This window comes from Sylvia atricapilla, chromosome 27, assembly GCF_009819655.1.
Source record: "Sylvia atricapilla isolate bSylAtr1 chromosome 27, bSylAtr1.pri, whole genome shotgun sequence".
Classification (NCBI taxonomy): Eukaryota; Metazoa; Chordata; class Aves; order Passeriformes; family Sylviidae; genus Sylvia; species Sylvia atricapilla.
In genome coordinates, this window is record NC_089166.1 from 2,727,185 (window position 1) to 2,747,683 (window position 20,499).

The 20,499-nt window shown below is 46.6% G+C and overlaps 1 protein-coding gene and 1 long non-coding RNA gene across 2 annotated transcripts; both read right to left on the bottom strand.

The window, feature by feature from the left end:
- Positions 1–3,752: 3,752 nt before the first annotated feature.
- On the bottom strand, positions 3,753–17,092 carry LOC136372094 (uncharacterized). Its single transcript, XM_066336559.1, has 9 exons — positions 16,982–17,092; positions 16,135–16,564; positions 15,956–15,963; positions 15,464–15,632; positions 6,925–6,977; positions 5,668–5,943; positions 4,931–5,002; positions 4,474–4,590; positions 3,753–4,390 (listed from the first exon to the last, which is right to left on the bottom strand). The coding sequence occupies exons 1-8, from the start codon at positions 17,037–17,039 to the stop codon at positions 4,475–4,477; spliced, it is 1,182 nt and encodes a 393-aa protein (XP_066192656.1). The 5' UTR covers positions 17,040–17,092; the 3' UTR covers positions 3,753–4,390; position 4,474.
- Positions 17,093–17,827: 735 nt separating this feature from the next.
- Positions 17,828–18,724, bottom strand: LOC136372339 (uncharacterized). The gene is made up of 2 exons (XR_010745476.1): positions 18,693–18,724; positions 17,828–18,044 (listed from the first exon to the last, which is right to left on the bottom strand). It is a non-coding gene; the product is annotated as an uncharacterized lncRNA (long non-coding RNA).
- Between the last annotated feature and the right edge of the window lie 1,775 nt (positions 18,725–20,499).

Sequence of the window (20,499 nt, forward strand, 5' to 3'; positions counted from 1 at the left end):
CAGCTTGAAGCTCTTGCTGCCCTCCTGGGTGTTTCTCACTCTGTGTGGTTCCCATATTTTCTTTAAATCCTCTCCATATTCACACTTTCTGTGATCTTCTGAAAGACCCTCAGGCTTGGTTTGGAGTGGGTCAGTGGCAACACTAAATTGGGAAATCCCATTCCTAAACCACAACAGCCTTATTTGGCTCCTACTGTGGGGCATGAAGAGTTGAGATACAAACAGATCTGCCCAGAGTGGGTGGGAAACAAATCTGATGCAAGCATGAGTTGTATCAGGTATGGGGTAACTGCTGGCAATGCTGCTTGGGCTGTTCCTGTGGTACCTCACCCTGTGTATGTTCCTGTAGGTGCTCCTCATTGTGATATTGTGTGGGGCTGTGGGCACTGATAAGGGGATTGGGAAGAGGACAGAAACTCTCAGCCTCTGGAGGGGACTCCTGTCAGTGAACATTTTCAGCCAGGGGTGATCTAGCAGTTTGCCCAAGCATGTGGAACACTACGACCAAAAGCTATTTGTCATTAAAATGAAATTGTATATGCAAAATGTCTGTTAGAGATAGCCACATAATGAAGGCTTGAGTGTCTCTACTGTGTCATCTTGCAGGTTATATTTCTATCCAGGTCACAAAAGAGGAATTGCCCTGATCATGGGAGGCTTTGTCATAGCCAGGAATCAACTAAGGCCCTCCCCATAGAAATCCCAGATTTGACATCTATTTTCAAAGCTGGGCTGGAAAGACAGACACTCCTAGGAGCTCTGAGCAGTTTTTCAGGGGAAGATCAGTTTAGAGCATATCTGCTGAGTGAAACATGTGGGAGCGGGAGAAAGAGAACTTGCCTTTCAGTCACATAATTAACCATCCTCCTAATGAGTTTCTGTTTACTTTAAATCTAATTTTGTCAGGAACTTTTTAGTATTTTGGGACACACAACAGATAGATCAGATTATGCCCAGCAGAAGCAGGAACATGACTATTACATTGTATTTTTCTAACTATGTAAGAAAACAGAAGGATTCAGCAGTACAAAATCTATTTAATATTGCCCATTCTCGTGGAGTTCTTCATGATGCTTTCTGGTGTAACCACTTAGAAAGAGGGTTATTCTTTCAGGATGGTTTTAATGTTGACTGCCACTGGAGAGAGCTCTCAGCATTTTGACTTGCTCAGCAGGACAGATGTCAGATACCACACTCTATGTGTGAGACTCACCAAAGGGGAGGAAAAATACATATAATGTGCTAGAGGTGAAAATTTTACTCAAATAACTTTAGAAATTTTATTGAAGTTCGCATGGTGGGTGGTCTTGTCAATGAAACTAGGGTAAAAGCAAAAACTCTCCCAACAGCATTTTTTAGTGTTAGAGAATGAAGGCATTACTTTATTGTGGCCAAGATGTGCAACAGAAATAATTTCATCCACACATTGAGTGGCTTGTGGAAAAAATCCTTCCATCACACATGGTTGTCACTAGATTTTTTCATACAGTCAAAACCCAGGGAAATTCATTGGTTCCATGCCCATTGATGCCAAATTACACAAGTTTGTAGTATTGGGTTTCCTATTGATCCCTTCACCTTCAATGTAAATGAGATTCTCATTCTTTGTGCTCTTAATGATCTTTCCCAAACCAGGTGTCTCTGACCATGCCAGGGGTGATGTTTGGAGCTGATGTTCATTAATAGTAGTTATCTTTTATGTGCCTTCTTTGCTACCCGCAGTCTGCTGGAATGTTAAGATCATCAGTCCTTGAATGCTGAAAAAGTCCTTAGGAAAGAAACTTCAGTTCCTTTCCCCTGGGCAGAGGTGAACAAATCCCCTGACTAAAGGTATAGAAAGAAATTTTGAATTTCGTATCATTTCCCACAGTATGAGAAAGGTGTCACAGCAATACAGAATGACTGAGGTTGGAGGAGACCTCTGGAGGTGATTTGGTCTCCCCTGCTCTACCAGGATTGTCTGGAGCTGTTTGCCAAGGACCATGTCCAGGTGGGTTTTGAATATCTGCAGGCACTGGAGTGGCTCAAGCCCTGGAGATTTTCAGAGGCTGTCTGAGCACAATCAAATATGGACACAAATGAATCTGTGGGAGAATAGAGGTAGTATTAAATGTAAAATGTATTGTATCAGAGTTCTACTTTGTTCAAAAAGTATTATGTCAAAGGAGTTGTACTCATCCACCATTTTTTTGGTATCATGGGATCCCTTACAGGATAATATTGGCTTTTCAGATTTCAAGAAATTTGCACATGCAATTGTGCTTTTTAAAGGGAAGGTATTTTAATGTGGAGCACAGTTTCTCTACAATATTTTCCTCAGCTGATATGAGCTGGGAGAGCTGCAGATTCTGTCCTTTTCTGTGGAATTAACCACACTAAACACAATCTTACTATTGGTCTGGAACAAATTAAATTCTCCAGCTTTCTTCAGCAGCATGTTCTGCATTGCACATGTAAAGTCAAAAGCCACTGTTTAGTGGGGGCTGTTTAGTCTTGGGCCCTGACATGAAATGAGGGCTTTAGGTCAGTGAAACACTCACTGTCAGAGGTGTCAGCAAAAGCAAGTTAATACCAATTTGCCCAAGCATGGCACAGTCCAACAACAATGCTCATTCTGCAGCTTTTTTCCATGGATGAATCAGGGCAAGGAACATTGAAATAGAATTAATTTGGAAAGATTGATGCAGAGACTGGGGACAAGGAAGGGGCAGAGCTGTAAAAGGAAGTCCCTCCCATTGAGCCATGTGGTACAGTAAGGACACCCCTGCTTTCTAAAGTGCTTCTCAGAGGAGGTGGAGATGGATCCAATGCAAGCCCCAGTCTTCATCAAGACTTTATGACTAAGGGATTATAACAGCACTTCATGATTGGCCTTTAGCTCCTGTCCCTCTGGTTCCATCGGTTTTGTCTAAGGGAGTATTCTCAGAATATAAACCTGCCTGAGAGATTGGGAAAAGATGTGGAGTGTTTGAGAAAAAGGTTCTGGGTGACACTGGAAACTCAAGATAAAAATACTGATGAACTGCTCCCCCTAATTTATGTTATGGTGGTAGAATGCATTGAATGAGCATTTTAAAGGATTTGCATTTGCCATGGAAATTTCACACAGCTTCTGCAAGGGCTGAGGGTCTTCCACGGATATCTGCAGGGCCTGAGGGTCTGACCTGACAAACTCTAATGCAGCACACCTTGCTGTATCCTCTGCAGAGGCTCTCTTGAAGCCAGCAGGAACCCAGCCAGGGGGAGAGAAGCCTTCTTCCCCTCAGGATGTGGTTAACTTGTGTTTTCAAAAGCAGGGGAGGGTTAATCCTGCCTGGGGTAACTGAGTCAGAAATGGTGACCACAGCATCCTGCCTGTAGCTTGTGAGAGGGCTATGAGCTGGGGAAGGTGTGTGCTGGGCTCTGTTAGGGAAGAACCAAGTTGCCATGGGAACTATCACTCCATCAAACCACTTGGTATTATTTTTTGGTGGCCCCTTCCCCCTATCATATCACCGAGTGCAAATCAACAGCAGGGTTTCTTCTCTGCTGATAGGAGCATTCTCCTGCCTCATGCCTTCAGCAAGGACTCTCCTCACTGAGGCTTTTGAATGTGCCAGAGAGACACTTCCCTGCACAGAGTCTGGAAAGGACAAATTCAGCCAGCAGGAATCTATGTTATCAAGCTGTGTTTCTAATCCCAGTGGGCTTTAGGTGAGTTGGATTTCAGCAATCTCCAGCTTCAGAAGAAAGAGCACAGAAAACCCACAGCATTTTGGCTATGAACAACTTTATTTTCATTCCACGTACAGGAACCTAAAATGCACATGAGATATATTTGGCAGAAGAAATGCAGGCTTAATAAAGAAATGAACATTATCTGGTTGAATTGAATCACCTCAGATCCTACACAGCTCTTCTCATCTGCAATACACATTATTGTTGTTAAATCTTACCCAAAGCTCCAAAAGGCAACTCCTGGCTTTGAATTCCCTCAGCAGTAATACTGCAGTTCTCCAGGCAGTAACACAACATGCCTGGGAAAGGAGCTCTTCAAAGGCCATGTATCTAGAGTGAGCACTGGAGTTTTCAAAGCTCTTGAAGCAGGTTGGGCACTTGTGTGCAAATGCCAGAGTAGTGGGGAGATCTGCTTAGCAGGAGGATGAGGATAAATGCACTCTCCTCAGTTCTCAGAGGAGAGGAAACAGCAAAAGCACTTAGAACTCTTCAGTGTAAATCAGCTGGCCAGGCAGGAATGATCAGTATTCAATGTCTTCAGGGGAAGGTGCTGCCCTGTGTCCTGGGTGGTCTCTGTCAGCAGCTCTGCCCCTGCTTGTTCAAGCCCCTTGTGCTGTTGGTTCACCTTTTTTCCTGCTCTGCTTCAGGTTCCTCGTGCCTTCATTCCTCATGTCTGGAAGAGTAAAGAGATGTTTAAACTACATTTAATGACTTGGGGCCTATGAACCACTGTTTGGTAGCTGGGTGCTCCCTTACCTCAGAAAAGAAACAACTTGATACTCATGAGGGTGTTGATGGCGATGCTCTTTGCCAGCAGGACTCTCAAACCCAACACAGCCATGGACAGCATGTTCACCCTCTGCCCTTCAGCATCTGCTCAGTGACCAGAAAAGAGGGGAGACATCATGGTCTGGTTGTTGATGTTGTGATCTTGGCAGAAAGTGGAAAACCCACAGGTGACAGTTTAAGGGAAAGGAAGAGCATTAAAGGAACAGATGATAGAGAACATAACAACAACAGGGGAGCCCAGTGTGTGTCTGCATTGCTTTTTGCTTCGTGGGGCTTGTGTGTAACTGCAGGAGCTGCCTTGGAACAGCAGCTTGTGTCTGCTGAAGGTGTTGTGTTCTCATTCCTCTGCCCTGGAGAAAATACATTTCCATGTCTCTATCCCCCAGATAGCAATGTCACTTCACAGCCTGTTTGGGTCACTCACCTTGTGCTGAGGAGTCTGTGCTGTTGCAAACCTTGGCACCGGCCCCTGTTACTGGTTCTTCAGCCTCCACTTCTGTAGCATGACAAAGAAAAGGCATTTTAAACTATATAACATATGTGTTTTGCAGGATTAAAATAAATGTTCATGTAATATTTCCTGTAGCAGCTTGAGGAAAGTTTGGACTCTGACAATCAGGCTGGGGCTCAGATGATCAGAAGTTAATTCCAACACTAATTTGGGGAGACAATTTCCCCATGCAGTTGCAGGAAGCAGAAGCATTCCTGCATTGTTTTGTTTTTAATTTGAATGAGCTTTAGGACTACAAAAACTCACCCACAAAATATAAAAATTTATTTAATAAAAAACCCCTCCCAACACACCCCATCTTTAACTTTTTGTAGGTTTTACAAAGGCTGTTGCAGCTTCTGCTGCAGCAGGTTTGCTGCTACAGGGTAAGATATTTAGTCTTACCCTGAAGAAAAGAGAAGGAAATTCTCTTTTGGAACAAATTGATTGTGTCTTCCCACTTCTTTGCCAAATATGGACTCTCCAACTAATTAAGTTGAAAGCATTTCTTTCAGATGCTTTGAAACATCTTTCAGCTCTCCCTGCTGAAATACCAAATGACTTTGTCATTTCTGCTGGCTGCCCAGGGCTGTGGTGTCAAGAAGGAGAACACAAAGCCCCACAGGCCACAGTCTCCAGAAATTAGTGACAGTTGTGCCACCAAACTGTACCTGGCTCTGTTGTTATCATGCTGTTGTCAGATTTGGCCGTGCAGGTCACCTCTGTGTCTTTTGTCACCTTGACCACTTTGATTGCATTGTACAACCCCTCGGAGGTCAGAACGGATGTGCTCTGTTTGTATACGACCTCCTCAGAGGGCATCTCCAAGCTGATGTTCTTTGTAAGGAAGTTCCTTGCCAAACAAGCTGCTTTCCCGGAGCTGCCACCTTCTCCAAATTTCTTTGATTTCATCACAATGACTTGAGAGACAGAGGTGTTATGCATGTCTGTAAAGAAAAGCATGGTTTGGACAGGATGGATTTTACTGCAGCCTTGCCCAAGTGCTGAGTGACCAAAAATTCACATATACTCTAGCTGTGACTAATTTGTAGCACTATAAATCACTGTCTTTTTGTGGTCTTTATTTCTTGCTACTTCTTACAAAAGATCAAATTAAAGACAGAAAGAGGTATGAGGGGTATATTTTATAGATTTAATCACAGAGGATTGCACCTTCCTTTTTGCCTAAGCTTGTGCATCCTTGATTTTATACCTACCAACAAGTAGGGAACAGTTATGAATGCCACTCCAAGAGTCCACTTATTCTGCTTTCTCAGGAATTTAATTCCAAAATGTAACAATTCTATCTGGATTGCCTTGCATATTTATGAGACATAAGTGAATACTGTTTTTTCTTTTACTCTCCCTCCATACGCCTAACAGAACTCAAACATTAATTAACTTGGTTTCACCAGTTCAGTTGAATCCAAACTGTGAACAATTTAGTACGACTAAACTAGTGCAGAAATGTTGCATAGGATTTTATTTTATGCTTCTCTACATTGCTCTGCTCTGCTGTCAGTGTTGTATTTTTGTCTGACTCAATAGTCTTAGGAACTTGTATGCCAACTTCTGCAGACACTTCATTTCCCTTTAGAGTATCCAAGCATGACTTTAAAACTCAAAAATGGCCATGAAAATCTTATTAAGAAGCCTGAAAAAGATAGTTGTATGTCCCAAAGGAATTCAGAATGATAGCAGACAGAACTTCCCTTGTGGAATTCAAGTTCTTTGGCAATATTTAGAAGTGGGATTAGAATATTCTTATTGTCTAGTTGCATGCAAAAGATTTTGCACAGAAAGTCTAATTAATGACTGAAAAACATGAATGACTATCTGCATGAATTTTGGGGGGAATAAAATATTAAAAAGGGGGAAAAATGAAAGAGTAACAACTGACTAAATGGTAAGATATAAAGGATACCTACTTGGCTCCACAGTCAGTTGAGTTCCATTCCCAAAGACGAGAGCAGCAGTAACACACAGTTAAAATGCGTAAATCAAAAAGGGCTCATTTCGCTATTCCTCCTACACACATTTCCTCTCCAGGTGTTGTACCATGGTTGGCCAGAGCCTGTCAGTCCTGTGCATTCTGTGTTCTCTGATAAGACCTTGAAAGGCTTTTCATGTGGTCTCCTCTCCAGGCTTTCCAAACAACCAGAATACAAACAAGCTGCTTCTCTGCAATGGCTCCCTGGGCAAGATCATCAGAATGAAATAATGTACACAATGTAATTGTAGTCCAGAGAGCAGAGGAATCATTTTATCTGACCCCAGAAGCCTCCCTCGAGCACCACTAGTTTGCATTACCTGACAATACAGCCATGAATTCCTACCACTGCTTGCTTCTGGAAGGGATTTGTGTTTTATATTCCAAGAATCAATTTGGACTGAACGTTGTACTTCTCCTTCAATATAGTCTTATAAAGTCACAGAAGGAGACCTATATTCCAAAGAGTAATAGGCTTTAGCATTCTCAATTAATATTTAATCTGGAATAATCCAACCTGAACCAAAAAGAAAACCTTCTCTCCCCTTCACTGAGCCCTCAACAGAATATGCCTGGAGTATCCCACAGTGACACTAATGGTTGTTATTTTATGTAATTTTGATTTAGGAGTGTTCTCAAAAGATTGGCTAATGAAGTATTTGTGCTCTAAACATCTTAAAATGCATATTAGTAACTCCCAAAGAAATTCAGAATCAAAAGGGACAGGTTGCTCACATCCTGGAAATTTTGGCTTCAACTAATTAAGTGTTTCAGCAGTCTCAAAAGGGACTTGGATAGTTAAGGCGCAACATCTTTTCTTGTCAGACAGAATCCCAGAGTCTGTGCACCTCTTAAAATAGCTGTCTTTAGCTAGAAAAAGAAAATCATGGAAGAACGTGGAAAGAAGAGGTCTTTCTTCAGAATGGCAAATTTTCTTGGGGTGACATGCACCTTTATTGTACATCATGGAATTCCAAAGAAAGATCAGAATAACTCAGGCTTCTTATAATCCCTGCTCCGCACACTGGTCTTTTCAGAACCCACACAACATGGGAGACAATTTGTCTTCCATTCTAGGAGCTCTTGGAGATGAGGCTCTTGTGAGAATTTCAGTCCAAGGCTATTTAACCTCCTTCCTCCTCTGTCCCCAGGGCAGTGGAATTGCTTACCTGGGGACACTGTGAGTGTGGTGCCGGTGTCAAACCAGAACTTCTCAAACCAGGCAGTTACAGATCTGTCTCAAAACTCCTCACCACTGTGAACTCTTCACTGAGCTCTGCATTCCTGCCCCAAGTCAGGCAGTGGAAGTCCACTGGAGAATTGGACACTTGACAGGAAATTGGAGCCAGAGTGCTGCCCAAACTGGGAATCAGTTATCACATGCTAAGTAGTGCCCTGCTGGTGTTTGTGGATCATGGAATAATGGTGCTCTGCAGAGTCAGCCCAGTTGTTCCTGGGAAACCTTCCTGAGCAGATCCAAGCTGAGGATTTGGCTTGAAAGTCTGGCTGGAAAGCGAGTGCACTCAAGGGATTATTGCAGCTGAAAATCTTTACAGTGACCCCAAGCCTTTAAATTCCTTTGTTCACCCCCACCTTAATTTTAAATGAAATTTTAGAAGTAAAGAAATGTCACCTACTTGGTATAACAGTGAGAGTTGTCCCTGGTCCAAATATAAGTTTATGTGTCGTCACATTGCTGAGACTTATTCCAATAATTCACTCTTTTCTCATGCTGTTCAAAAGCATTGTAAAAACAGTTGATGAAAAGCCGGATATTAGGCCTAATTATCCATGGGTGCAAGTTAATGAGGGGATCCAGATGTACATTTACTTCCAAAACTGGAAAGGAAAAATGATTAATGGAATAGTTACATGATTTCAGGTAGCTTGATTGAAGGTAGCTTGATTGAATAACAGAATTTTCAAATTCTCCCTTTCTTCCATCTTTTAGAATCCTCATGTGCTCCTTTATCTTTCCAGGGTAAAAGACAATTTTGAAAGAATGTTCTAATTATCTTTTTAATTATTTCAGTCACCCATCTCTTTTCTTTCCTAAAATATCTCACCTTTTTTCCTTTTTTTGTTTTTGTACAGGTCTCTATGCTGTTTATATCACTGTGGTACTCCGACCCCGGTACACAGTGATCTATTTCCTTGTAAAAACTGTCCCTCTTCCACTGCACAGAATTTTGGATTATACAGGCAGTCACATGACTTCTTCAGTGGTTTGAGACCCAACGTACCACATGAAGAAACACCGTTTTGCTTTCAAGGAAGGATCATAAATAGTATCAGAAAAGTTGAATTGTAAATGAGAACTTGGGGGATTATATGACATTTCTGATAAGCCTGAGGGAGTTAAGCTAGATAGAAAGCAGGGAAATAATTAGTGCTTTTCCTGTTATGTCAAAGCATTTCTGAAAATTCTTCTGACTTGCAGGAAGCTGTCCACTTATTCCCCATTGTTTCAGTGCTCAAAAGCAGGAGGAATGTGCCCTCTGGGCTCTTAGAATTGGTGTCTGGGGGTGACTTAGTGCCTTAGAATGTCTTCATGCTTTTAGTTAAGAGGAGAAACTAGGCAAAATTATTGTTCTTTGTTGTGTAGATGCACTGAAACCTTGAGACTGAAGATCAAAGAATGAAGGAGGTATTGCACATTGATCAAATCCTTCATGATATTCAACTTCTGTATCATAAGCCCTTGAGGCCAGAGGCAGACTTATCTTCTGAGGCTCTGCAGCTTCAAGAGCCCACCCCTGACTTTTGTAACAAAGAAAGGACTCAATGAGTCTGTGCCCATCAGGAAATGTAGGTACAAAACAGGTGAGGAATTATATGAACAGGACAGGCTTCAAAATAATGGAAAAACAAAGGGCTGAAAGGGATGCACTGTGAGACTGTGCACATACACAGGGAGTATCTGTGGGGGAAGAGACAATCCCAGGAAGGGAAGTGTGTGGTGTAATGCAGGTCAGGGCACATGGCCTGGGCTCCTCTCCAAGAGAGGATCCCGGGTTGGGTTGGGTTGGAAAGGCCCATAAAGATCATCTACTTCCAATCCCTCTGACATGGTCAGGGATACCTTCCACTATCCCAGATTATTGCAAAGACAGTCCAGCTTGGCCTTGGACACTTCCAGGGATGGGGATGCTCTGGGCAATATGTGCCAGGGCATCACCAGTCGCACAGCCAAGAATTCCTTCCCAATATCCCATCTAACCCTGCCTTCTGGCAGTGGAAAGCCGTTCCATCATGTCCTGTCACTCTGGGCCCTTTTCCAAAGTCCTCCTCCAGCTCTCTTGGAGCCCCTTAGGCACTGGAAGGGACTCTGAGGTCTCCCCAGAACCTTCTCCTCTCCAGGCTGGGCACCGCCAGCTCTCTCAGCCTTTGAGTTCTAACTCTGTGGGCTGGAGGCAGAGCTGTGGGACCATGGAGATGTGGTGGGAGAGTTTTCGGGAGCATTGTAGTGACTGAAGCCAGGCTTCAGGGAAGACAGGCTGGGAAGGCAAGGAATGGACATTGTCCTTTGTCTGAGACAACAGCTGGAACTTGTGCTGTGGGATGTGAAGTGAGCCAGCTGACAGCAGATGGGTCAGGATTAGAGGCCACAGCAGCAGTGGGGACCCTTTGGTGGGTGGCTACTACACATCACCTGATGGGAAAGAAAAAGCCAAGGTCGTCTTGGGACAAACGGGATATTCCTTGTCTCTGGGTCTCTGGTCCTCATGGGGTTCTTGAAGTGTGCAAAGTGTCTGATGGCAGGACAGCACAGATGAGCACACACACTCAGGAGTTTTCTGGAGTGTGCTGATGCAAACTTGCTGACACAGGTGGCTGGAGAGCTGCACCTCCTACATACCAGTGAGGAAGAATTGGTGATGGATGTGAGGTGGTCGGGGCAGCCTTGGCTGCAGTGACCATGCACTGTTTGAATTCAGCATCCAGGCAGAAGAGAGCAATGCAAAAACAGGACTGGAGCCCTGAACTTCAGGAGAGCAAAATCTGGGCTCTTCAGGGATCTTCTGGGAGGAATCCCATGGGTTATGGTCCTGGACAGAGGAGGGGTCTAGGAGAGCTGCTCATCGTCAGAGATTATCTCCTTGAACCTCAAGAATGGTACCTCTTGATGAAGCAGTAAGTCAAGTATTGTGTCAGAAGTCTAAAATGATGAAAAATGGGCTCCTGAATAAACTCATAAAGGATAAATACAATACAACCATGAGTGATTCCACGTCCTTGTTCTGATGTCTGTAGCAGAGAGATTCCTAGTGGAAAGTGTAATTTCTGGCATCCAGGTCTTGTTCTTCATGCATCTGCTACTGGTAATTGTTGGGTCTGAAGTTAAAAGGATCTTTGCTCTTACCAAAATCCTCCTCTGTGCTCTGAGACAAAGAGAAGAACACAATGATGAGCTTGAATTTGTTGTCCACAAAAACTGGATTGCTTAGCTGGTGTGTAACAAGATAATAATCATACACTCAAAGGAGACATTGAGTATTTATTTCAGAGTTGCTCAAGCCTGGGCTCAGTGGCATTCTGCAACTCAAGCACATCAACTATGAAAACCTTTTGGTATTTATGCATTTTAGCAAACAAAGGAATTAGTGTTCATTTGCAGCGGTTCGGTGCATCTCTCGGCGCTTTCGCCCACGCTCCCTGGCTAGCTCTGGCACAACATCACAGCAAAGGCACGATTTCATGTTCTGGAACACTTCTTTGATCATGTGGGTCTTTGCCTCGGCAGAAGCATGAACAGTGTGAGAAAAAAAGGATGGACTTTGGTGGCAGACTTCAACTGAGGTTTACTAAATCCACTTGACTCCTTTCCACCCAGGAGTCAGCCCACCTAAGCCAGCTTACCTCGCTGGGTTGCACCTTAAGTATGGGGGTGGGGAAATGGGAAGGAGGCAACCTGGGACCAATCCTGAAGGGGAAGGGAGTGACCCAAGAAGATAAACGACAGACAGTAGAAAAAATCAAGGAATAAAGCGGGGAAGAGAACTGGGACTCTGCCGAATCACTCAACGTCCCCACTAGAACCTTCCAGGCATCTGGACGAGGCTGTGGAGGATGGACAAGACCCCTAATTGTGATTGACACCTGACAATCACTCGGGGGAAACCAAGGAGAGTTTAACATGGGGATACATGGGAAAAACCATTGTGATATATAAAAACAGTATAAAACAAGGAACAAATACAGAAAACAGGTAAAACCCCAAAACACACCACTGCATTCATTAGCTACAAGAATATAGCTCTCTCATTTATTAACAGTCTTTATTCTATTGGTTAATCATTCTCTTGTTTCTCATGTTGATTAGTCCACATGCTCCGTCTTTCTCTTCCTTTGGGTCAGGGCATTTCTTGGGTTAGTGGTCCATGTGTTGGTGGCTGGGATCTGCCTGACAGAATTATCTTTTACCCACTTGGAGCTGATTTTAACACAACTGCTGAGTTGGGTTTGTTAGTTTCTTCCTTATCTTGGGAGGTCTGCCAGATGTTCTTGTGGCCCAGAAATTCTGGATTGTTTGTGTCCACTATCAGTGGTACATCCTTCTCCCCAAGCTCTGTTAAACTGCCATTAGGACTGAGATCACTGAAGCATGTTGCCGTGGCTTAGGAATGGCACTCCCCAATTAAGTGTCCCCCCCAAGACTCTCCAAAAAACCACTGCTGTTACCTTTCACTTCCCCACTGCTCTGTTCTCCCTTCCCCTCCCCTCGCAGTTGGATGGAGTTAAGAACTGGAGGCACAAAAGGTGAAGAAGATGGGCTGAGAAGAGAACAATTAAGTGGAAACAGCAATGAGATAAGAAAACAAACAATAACAGCAACGATTTTAATACCAAAAGGTTCATGAAAAATAGACTATTTACACAGAAAACTCACAACAGCAAACAAATACAGGATGGTTTCCCCTGCTACATTTTTGAGACTGGAAGGAACACCCATGAAGAGAGGAAGAGGATCCCTTTCCCTTATAGAGGGATACAGGTAATACAGAATAACATCTGTATCTTAGCCATGCCCTCTCTTTGCTACTGCAAAAATTAACCCTGTTCATGCAGGAACCAGGACAGATGTCAAGTCCCAAACCTTAACAAAGCAATTCTAGAAACAAATTATTTGTCTAACACTTGGACATAACTTAGGACTTGTTGGCTGCTCTGTTTCACAAAGTCTCCCTTCTTGTTGATTAAGCTTTAAAGTATACAAAGATCAAACATCGTACTTAAGGGAAGTTTACATCTTCTACATTTTGCAAAAAATAGAAACATCTAAATAAAGAAGGATCTTGCCCAATTGTTCAACTGGAGCTGGTGATCAGATATCTAAAATGACCTGTTTGCAAGAGCCAAGTTCTCAGGTTGAATGGTTAAGAAATTGGTCTTGGGAAACAAACAGTTTTCTGCTGTTTGAGTAATTGTGGGAATCAAATTTGTGTGTGTGCACACAGCTGTCTGGGGAAAAAGACAAGGTAGGGCCACCATGTTTCTGCCTTGGAAAGGAAAAGAGAAGGGAGGGAGACAGTTTGTGTGTGGTGGTTCAGTTGTTTTCAGTCACTGGGGTACGTAGTTCACACTATGCTAGGAGGTTCAACAAAAACATTTGTTGGCTTTTTCAGTGGCAGGTGATGTCTCCACTTTCATGCCTTTGAAGCGCTGGCTTTTATTTTCCTCTTCCTCTACATTGTTCTACTTCTGAACATCTAATACTGCTCCAGAGGATGCTCTTCACAAAAAATAACACCTGGTCACAGATTCCTTGGAGAAAATTAGATATTGAAGGTGAAACAGTAAATCACTGTCCATCCACTGTGTACAGGACAGCTAAAAGCAGTGATTTGAAGTGAGCTGGAATATCTCCTTGGGGGAATCCCTGGGCTGCTGAAACCTGCAAGAAAAGAGGGAGGTGACAGAAGATATGAAGTGGTATTACCTTTGTGTTTGTCACTTTTGGCAATGCTGTGTTGAATGGCTCTGACATTAATCCACTACAGCAGTTGTTCATTGCGCCAAAGGGGGCAACTGGAGCAAAGCCTGGGGACAACTGCCTGTCCCTCTGGCACCTGTAGCTCCTGTATGGGATGCCTCAGGCACTGTGCTCAGGAACACAGGCCCATGGATGCACTTGCATACGTCTCCTTGTGTCTTCCATGAAAGCCTACACCCCAAAATAGACTAATGAATGCTCAGTGCTCAGAAGAAGAACATTTGTGTTTATTCACATGTAGCCAGAGCTGGGAGTGCAGGGAAGGAGTTTTTCATCAAGTCCTGGGAAAGTCCATCTTAGCAGTGAAGTTCCTGGTGCAGTGCCACTCTTTCCTCAGATACAATTAATTGACTATTGTTATGTGTTACTGCAGTGTTATTCTGAGACTCCCTAAACATCATGAAATACCCAGATGCAGTTGAGTCCCACCTTTCCATGTTAAAACTGCAGCTCTTTCAGTGCCCATTGTGTTTCTTTGTCACGATATAACCACCGATGGTAACTAAGCACCACACAGCTGCTTGCTCTTTTTTCCCCTTCTTGGATGGGGCAGAGAATTGGAAGGGTAAAAGTGAGAAAACTCATAGGTTTAATAAGTAACTCGAGAGTGTAAAAAATAAAGCAAACACTTCATGTGCAAGCAAAGCAATGCAAGGAATTCATTCACTTCCAATTGTTAGGCAAGCGTCCACCCTAATCCAAAAAAGCAGAGCTCCATCACACATAGTGGCTACATGGCAATAAAAATGCTCACTGTCCACACCCTTCCTTTTTCTTCCCCATCTTGATATGCTGAGCGTGATGGCCTGGCTGACCCCTTTGGTCAGTTGGGGTCAGCTGAACCAGCTGTATTCCCTGACAGATTTTGTGCACCCTCAGCTACTCACTGGTGGGTGGAATGAGGAGCAAAAGAGGCCTTGGCTCCATGTAAGCACGGTTGAGCAATAGCTAAGACATTCCTGAATTACCAACACTTCCCAGCACAGATTCAAAACATAGTCCCTTTCCAGCTACTATGAAGAAAATTAACTCTACTTAAAACAAAAACATTATAATTTTTAAAACCCAACAAATCCACCCTCTTTCCCTGTTTCTTCTGCCTGTGGGAAATATTGAGAAGGAAGGAAGGAGTTAACACATTAATGGTTTGGGGTTTGTTTGTGGGAGACTGCTGTTCTTACTACTGCATCTGTTTCTAAAAAGACAGCCCAGACTAGTCTTGAGAAGGAAGAGCCCTGCCTTGCAGCAACCACAAAAGACCTGGCTAGATGAAAGCCCCTCCTTCCAATTCTGCCCTGGCCCTGAATGTGTTTCAAGCACTGTGCCCTTTTCAAGTTCTCTCATGCTGCAGAAATAGGTGGCTGTGTCTGCAGCTGCTGGTGAGAGCAGTTGCAGCCACAACTGATTCCTGGAGGGGTCTGCAGAACTGTTGACTTGGTTCTGGAAGGATGAAGCAATGTGCTGGAGTCGTGTGAAAGGATACTGCATCACCATGTGCTGCAGCTCTTTGCCAGGAGTCTGCCGGATCCAGTCCCACGCGTAGCTGCTATCAGTGATGGCTACACCAGAGATGTGACAGGTGAGCCAGACAGACTCCGAGATCTTCGCTACTGTAGGGCCTGAGGCCTCTGTCTTCACCTGAGAAAGGCCACCTGCAGCCCCAAGAGACAAGGATAAACAAACAGCAACAGCTGAAGCAATCAATCTACTCCACTGTGTCCCTGTGGTTCTGTTTGTGATGTCCAGGATCCAGCAAATCCATCTGCTAAAAAACCCCATGATCCTTTTAGGAATCTCAGATCTCGCGGAGACACACACAGCCTTCCCCATTGAGTCCCCAGATGACCCTCTAGAATTCCCCCTTTCCTCTGCTTTTGTTTCCTTGGCAAAACCCATGGGCTGGACTGAGTGGACACGAGCTGTGTCCAAATTCACAGCAGGACTATTCACACACCATACCATTTGGACTGGGTACCTGTAAAACTGGAAAGCAAGGCAAACAGGAAAATTGCATCAAAGCTGAAGCATTGAGAAGTGAGTTTGCATGACATATGGAAAGAGGATAACCATAAAGATTAGAGCTTATTTAAGGACAACAAAAGATAGGATATCCTTGTTAGAATCAAACTTTTTAAAACTCTGTGCTGTGTCTACATGACTCTTTGGGAGCAACTCTGAACATCTGGGCAACATAGGCCCCTTCCAGCTCTGAGGCAGAGAGCTGGGATGCTGACAGATGGTTTGTGCTCAACCTCAGCTTGATTTTGTGGCTCTGTGCGAACAGCACAGAAGTAGCGGGCACAATCCCCAGCACGGAGGAGGTGCAGGCTGAGAGATGCCACAGAGAGTGAATTGTCCCTGGAGGCTGTAGCTCGACCTTCCACAGCGGACCCAAACTGAATCTGTGATGAGTAATGGCTAATCCAGGACACCCACTCAAATCTGCCTCCAGGTGCCTGACGGTACCACCGAACATAATGATTCTCGAAGGTCAAGCCGGACCCATGACAGGAGAGGGTGACGGAGTCCCCGGCCGCCCGCAGCCCTCCGCCAGTCTCCTGCAGCCTCAGCTGTGCCCAGAGCCCTGCGGAGGGAGAGCAGCAATCGGGCAGGGAACGAGCACGGACCGAGGCCTTGTCCCGGTGTCCCGGTGCCCCCGGCCCGGCGCAGGGAGAGCACAGGCACCGTGCGCAGTGCACCCAGAGCCGGAGGCTATTCCTCTGCCGACCCGGTGCCCCTGGTCCAGACACAGCCACATCCGCACCTCGCTTCTCCGGGGAAAGGAGCCGTGCCCGGGGCTATGCCCTGCGAGCCCGCCCGGGGCTGAGCTTCAGACATTGCGGCCGAAGCCGCGGGCAGAGCCTGCCCCTGTCCCTTCCTCTGTCCCAGTTCTGCTGCTGCAAACACCGAAGCCGCTTTCCCTGCGCCTTCCCTTGACCCTGCCTCTCGCTGTCCCTCCTTCCCCGGGCCGGGCTCGCTGCCCTCCCCGCCCGGCTCTCACCTGCGGGCCACAAGGCCAAGGCCAAGGCCAGCAGCCACGGCCGCAGCCCGGCCGCCATCGTGCCCGGCCCCGGCTCCGCGGCAGCCGCACAGGAGCCGAGCGGAGCCGCGCTCGGGCCGCTCCCGCCCGGCCCCGCCTCGCCGGGGCAGCGCCGGCGCCTCTGCCCGCCCCGACACACCCGCCCCGGGCCCCGGCGCCGCCGCCCCGCCGGGCAGGAGCTGCACAAGGGCCGGTGCAGGAAGGGACGAGAGACAGCGGCGTGTGGGGCTTTTTTTGTGAGGAAAGAGCGTTATAGACGCGAGGCTCTTTAACCTTTTGCTCATCAGTGCTCAGAGGCCTTTTTTCTTTGTCCCACTGACTCGCCAGGGAGTGGCTGGGCTTGGACAATAAGCTGGGATAGGACACCGTAGCACCACTATTGCCAGCTGAGCAAGGGAGTATTCCACACTGTAATACCTGGTTCTCCGAAATAAAGCTCAGGAAAAGGAGGAAAGGGGACATTTGGAGTGACGGCCTTTGTCTTCCCAAGGAATTGTTCTCTGAGAAAAAAAAATCTTTCCTAGAAATGGCTAAAAATCTGCCTGTTGATGGAGAAGTAGGGCATAAAACCTTTATTTCTCATCTTGCAGACTCAGCTTTCTTTGCTTTTCATCTGTTGAAGTGGAACATCTCTCCAAGTTAAAAAGGCTTTCAGAGCTGGCATTGTTCATCATGGAGAAGCAGAAGCTGGTTGGGGTAGTCATAAGTGTACAGAAACACAAAGATGTGGCCAGGCTCTACTCAGTGATGCCCATTGACAGGACAGTGATCAATGAGCACAAACAAAAAATCACAAGAGGCTGTCACTGGACATCAGAGAGAAACACTTTTTCAAAATGTGAGGGTGCCCAGCAACTGGCGCAGGCTGTTCAGGCACCTTCTGGAGTCTTCATTCTTGGAGATATTCATAAACTGGTCATGACAATGGGAAGTGGAGCCCCTGGAGAACCGAAGCTGGAATGGGTTGATTCTGAAGGACAGCAGCTCTTGTGAAGGAACCGTGGTGCAGCTATTTGACTGCAGACTGAGGGAGGAAGGGAACAAGAAGCAGTAGAGATGAAGACCAGTGATTGTAAAGAAATGATTTCACACAGTTCCTATTGTCCCTTTGCTTTTTGAAGAGGCTGAGAATTCAGGAATTCTGAAGCTATGAGGATTAGGCTGGGTGCAAACAGGGATAAAGGTTTTGTGACTGCTCACAATTCTACTGTTTATGAAATTAGCAATAAATCAGAATCCCTGCAGTGACTGCTCACAATTCTACTCTTTATGAAATTAGCAATAAATCAGAATCCCTGCAGTGTGCAGTAAAGGCCAGGAGTACTTGTGGTGCCTAGTGATGGCACCTGACTTCCTGAAAACAGCCTTGAGACCTACTGGCTCCCAGGCCCTGCAACTCTCACCTTCCCGACATCTAACTCAACCTCTGCCAGGCACCGGAATGTTTGTGTTAAAGCTCATCTGCATTTCCTGTCCCCGTGTGACGGCACAGAAGTACCGAGCAGAGTCCTGAGCATGCAGGAGCCGCAGTGAGAGATAAGCCTCGGACAGGGAATTGTTCCGAGAAATCTTGGCCCGACCCTTCACTGCTGCCCCATACTCCTCTATGTTGCCCGAGGGGGAGCTGATATAGGATATCCACTCCAACCGGCCTCCAGGTGCCTGACGGTACCAGTAAATAAAATGATTCCCAAAGACGAAGCCGGACCCATGACAGGAGAGGGTGACGGAGTCCCCGGCAGCTCGCAGCCCTCCGCCGGTCTCCCGCAGCCTCAGCTGTGCCCGGAGCCCTGCGGAGGGAGAGCAGCAATCGGGCAGGGAACGAGCACGGACCGAGGCCTTGTCCCGGTGTCCCGGTGCCCCCGGCCCGGCGCAGGGAGAGCACAGGCACCGTGCGCAGTGCACCCAGAGCCGGAGGCTATTCCTCTGCCGGCCCGGTGCCCCTGGTCCAGACACAGCCACATCCGCACCTCGCTTCTCCGGGGAAAGGAGCCGTGCCCGGGGCTATGCCCTGCGAGCCCGCCCGGGGCTGAGCTTCAGACATTGCTGCCGAAGCCGCGGGCAGAGCCTGCCCCTGTCCCTTCCTCTGTCCCAGTTCTGCTGCTGCAAACACCGAAGCCGCTTTCCCTGCGCCTTCCCTTGACCCTGCCTCTCGCTGTCCCTCCTTCCCCGGGCCGGGCTCGCTGCCCTCCCCGCCCGGCTCTCACCTGCGGGCCACAAGGCCAAGGCCAAGGCCAGCAGCCACGGCCGCAGCCCGGCCGCCATCGTGCCCGGCCCCGGCTCCGCGGCAGCCGCACAGGAGCCGAGCGGAGCCGCGCTCGGGCCGCTCCCGCCCGGCCCCGCCTCGCCGGGGCAGCGCCGGCGCCTCTGCCCGCCCCGACACACCCGCGCCGGGCCCCGGCGCCGCCGCCCCGCCGGGCAGGAGCAGCGCCGGCCACGGCCGGGCAGCACAGGACAGGGCGGAGACTCAGGGAAACGGAGGCTCCCGGAGCGACGCTGGCAGCTGCGTAGGCAGATGAGCAGAGGCACCCCGGCAGATGAAGGCTGCTGTCCCGGCGCTACCATCGCCTCCCTCGCTGTCCCGGTTTCTTGCTCTGTGAGCCCTTACAACGGGGTCGACTTCTCAGTACTTCTAAGAAAACCCTGCCGAAATTCTAAATCCTGCAGAAGTATAGAACATGGTCAGGGTGCAGTCTTGTTTGTCCTGAGTAGAGTCCCATCTGAGGCTGTGACATTGTGGGGTTTTGCAGTATCACCCCACATGTAAGATTTCCTAACTTTCAATCACCTTTCCTGGGATATTAATAAAACAGTTCTCCATCCTGAGAGATTCATGTAATACCTTCTGGCTTTAGAGAGATACAGCACCTCCTAGGGCAAAACGCCATGCATCAGGGAGGGTCTTCAGGAATTAAAGTAAGGGGAATAGGCTGGAGAAAGGAGGCTCTCAATAAGCTTTGAATAATCTTGGTATTTTGGGCAAGTATCTGAGGACTGCTGAAGGAAAGCAAATGTCACTGCTGTCTTCAAGAAGGGCAAGAGGACCTAGAGAACTTCCCTCAAGCCCCGAGATGCTGATTGAGCATCTAACCCTGGAAATCATTCCCAGACACATGAAGGACAAGAACATTTGCAGGACTCACCAAGGGGAACTCACACTTGACAGACTTGATAATGAACTTCTGTGTTGAAATGATTGACTTTGTAGATGAGGGGAGAGCAGCGCGTATTGTTTACTTTGACTTCAGGAAGGCTTTCAACATTGTCTTTCAAAACAAGGTCCTCCTGAGAGAAGCTGATGAAGTCTCAGCTGAATGATAGTGATGTGGACAGAACAGTGGATAGACAGAGGATCCCTAAAAGTTGTGGTCAATGGCATGAGATCTGGTTGAAAGCCAGTTTCTAGCAAGGCACCCCAAGGGTCAATGTTGGGTCCAGCCCTTTTTAGCATCTTTAGCCCTGATCTGGAAGATGGAAAT

Coding starts and splice junctions, on each gene's coding strand:
- LOC136372094 (XM_066336559.1), bottom strand. CDS start 17,039: ATGGCGGCCGGGCTGCGGCCGTGGCTGCTGGCCTTGGCCTTGGCCTTG. Junction 16,565..16,981: donor CTTGGCCTTGTGGCCCGCAG/GTGAGAGCCGGG, acceptor CTCCCTCCGCAG/GGCTCTGGGCACAGCTGAGG. Junction 4,591..4,930: donor CACAGACTCCTCAGCACAAG/GTGAGTGACCCA, acceptor GTCACTGAGCAG/ATGCTGAAGGGCAGAGGGTG.